Source organism: Rhagoletis pomonella, unplaced genomic scaffold, assembly GCF_013731165.1.
Source record: "Rhagoletis pomonella isolate Grant_MI unplaced genomic scaffold, Rhpom_1.0 Rhpom_scaffold_03682, whole genome shotgun sequence".
Lineage (NCBI taxonomy): Eukaryota > Metazoa > Arthropoda > Insecta > Diptera > Tephritidae > Rhagoletis > Rhagoletis pomonella.
The window spans coordinates 15,791-18,625 of record NW_023462234.1 but is presented as its reverse complement, the minus strand read 5'-3'; the positions used below and the strand labels follow the sequence as shown (position 1 = coordinate 18,625).

The 2,835-nt window shown below is 35.5% G+C and overlaps 1 protein-coding gene across 1 annotated transcript; it reads right to left on the bottom strand.

Moving 5' to 3' along the window:
• Positions 1–380: 380 nt before the first annotated feature.
• Positions 381–1,383, bottom strand: LOC118754308 (zinc finger MYM-type protein 5-like; the record flags this gene model as incomplete). The annotated part of the gene is made up of 1 exon (XM_036489185.1): positions 381–1,383. A coding segment is annotated over exon 1 (1,003 nt), but the record flags the coding sequence as incomplete, so codon positions are not given.
• Positions 1,384–2,835: the final 1,452 nt, after the last annotated feature.

The following is a 2,835-nucleotide window of genomic DNA, read 5'->3' as shown; positions in this document are numbered from 1 at the left end:
TCAAATGAAATGCCTTTGCAGTTTTGCATGTCAATTTTACTCTCCTCTAGGAAATTCAAAACGATAGACAAACGATAGTCTGCTGTGTGACCTTAAATTGGAATGAAAGCAATAAACCGTTCGTGAATGTCACGGCCTTTTACGTATCGAAAACATAGTGACAGCTGATCCGTATGGCTCACATCCGGAGTAGAGTCAATGCTAAATGAATAATAACGGGCTTCTTTTATCTCCGAAACGATTTTTTCCTTCACACCTTTTCCCATAATCGATATGAATTCATCACATATTGAACTTGAAAGGTACGAAGCTCTTCCTGCAAAAAAAACATACCAAATGAAGAGACAAATCATTTTCGAAGTTATTTTGAAGAAGTATACCTTTTCCTCTATTGCCAAAACGTGTGATATGTTCTGCCAAAAATGGATCGAATTTGCTTAACAGCTCCAAACATCCAAGAAAGTTTCCATTATGTTTGGACCCAAGAATTTCATCGTGACCACGTAACGCAAGACCCCTTGAGCTTAGGAATTTGATAACCTCTACAACACGACTCAAAACCTTCCTCCAATAAGTCATGTCATTGACAAGTGAATTTTCGAATGTTTTTTCTATAGAAGAATCGGTTTTTAGTCGCATTTTGTATTTGACATTGTTGGACATGTGATCATGAGATTGTTCATGAATTGAAATACCACGCTTTGATAGTTTCCAGTCATTGAAACCTTTTAGAGCAAATGAACTTGCATTTTCGTCTAAATTACCGAACAAGCGACAAGCAAAACAAAATACTGAATCGACTGACGGCGAATAGATCAGCCAATCACGTTCGGTCTGTGTTCCATTTGGTAAAACCCGATGCAAATGATATTCAGAAAAGTTTCTTTGTCCAGATTTCTTTGCGATCAAATCAATATTGCGACACGACGAGGGACCTAAATAAGAGTATTCTGTGTTAATTTTTTTACTCTTATATTGAAATACCAACGATAGCATACCCTTCTTAATCCAATAAGTTTGAACGATTGATTGATTGAATTGAATAGGCCACAAACCAGGGTCATTTGAAAACACATTGGTGGAATTTTCATAAATTTTTGATACATTCACCGAACTTTCGACATCGTCCGGATTTTGTACACCTTCGATCGTGCTGTCAACATGGTGGAAATTAACCTCTCTTGACGTTGATGGAATTGAAAAAGTATCAGAAGTAGATTCACAAAACTCAGGATTGTCACAATTTGCTTCGTTTACAGTTGTCGTCGCATTAGCGAAGTGGCTTGTTAGTTTCGGTATTTTAGAAAGCAGTTCGCGTTCGTCTTTATTTTTTTTTAATTTGCGCTTTTCAGCTCCACTCTTATATTTTCTAGACTTATCCATGTTTACGAAATGACTATAACCAGTGTTTAAAAAACTTGAGTCGAAGTAGCAAAAGTCGTGAAAATGTTGATTATTTTTGATTTTACTTATCGTCGCTTTTTAAAATGAGTAATTGCGTGTGCTTACCATATTAGGAATTTTCAGCAGTCGCAGTTCATGCAAAATCAAAAACTGGAAAGCAACAAAAAGCAAGGCGCCTTGTTTGTCGCGCCTTTTCAAACTGTTGATTTTGATTTGATTTGGATTTTCTTTGCTTATGCAAGTTGTGTGCAGCAGCAGTCGTGAAATATGAAAATCAAACTTTTTGCAAGCAATAAGCGATGCTGTTTTGTGTTTGCCGACGACTTCGCAAGGTTTTTTCTTTGCTGCTTGATATTATAAATTACATATTTGCAATCAATTTGATTTTCATATTTCACGACTGCTGCTGAATACAACTTGCAAAAGCAAACCTTACTTACTTACTTTGACTTGTTGCGCTGACGAAATCAAAATCAAATCAAAATCATAATTTTTAAAAGGCACTACAAACACTACGACTGCTTTGTTGTTCAGAGCAGTAACTTTAAGTGATAGCAAATGAAATGAAAGTTATTGCAGTTTTTTAAACACTGACTATAACAATAACCAAAAAATGTCAATATAAAATGACATCAATATTATGGAGTAGTGCGTTTAATGCACAGAGCAAAACAACGTCCAATGATCAAATATGTTACATGAACCGCAATTTAAATTTATAACGATCAAACTGTATTCTAATCGCAAAATATTTATATGGAAAAGGGCCCCCAAAAAAATTTCGCACCAGGGCCCACCAGATTGTTAATCCGCCACTGCTGTGTACGTACACTCACCTATACTTTTAATCTTGGATTGGTCTTTTTCTAAGTGTTGTTTCACGTATAATGCATACATGTGTTCATACATACATATCGTCGTTTAAAGTGCAAAACCGCGTATCAACAAAATGCAAAACCGCGTATCAGCAAAATGCAAAACCGCGTATATGAACTTGTAGAAACTATTTTCTAGAGCGTTAAAACACTCATATTTCAAAATGGTTCTCATTTTTATAAAGTAATCGCATTTATGGCTAGTATATTTCAGGACGAATGGATAAGGATTGAGCCAACAGCTTGTGTGAGCAAATCCAATTTTTGGCAGCCAATGTCAGTTACGCCGTTTTGCAGAATGACGATACGCGGTTTTGTACTTTAAACGACGATATATGTATGTACATACATAATATGTATAGACATACATAGATTACTAAAATATAGAAACAGATCCACATTAACTGCAATCAACATATGTACGTATGTATCTACTTACATATGTACTTATGCTGCGATTAAGTTATAAACATTGCGCCATCTGTTTATCAAATGCCCAAATATGTACTTACGTACACATACATACTTTTTGTCTCGTTTCCTCACTTCCAACGCA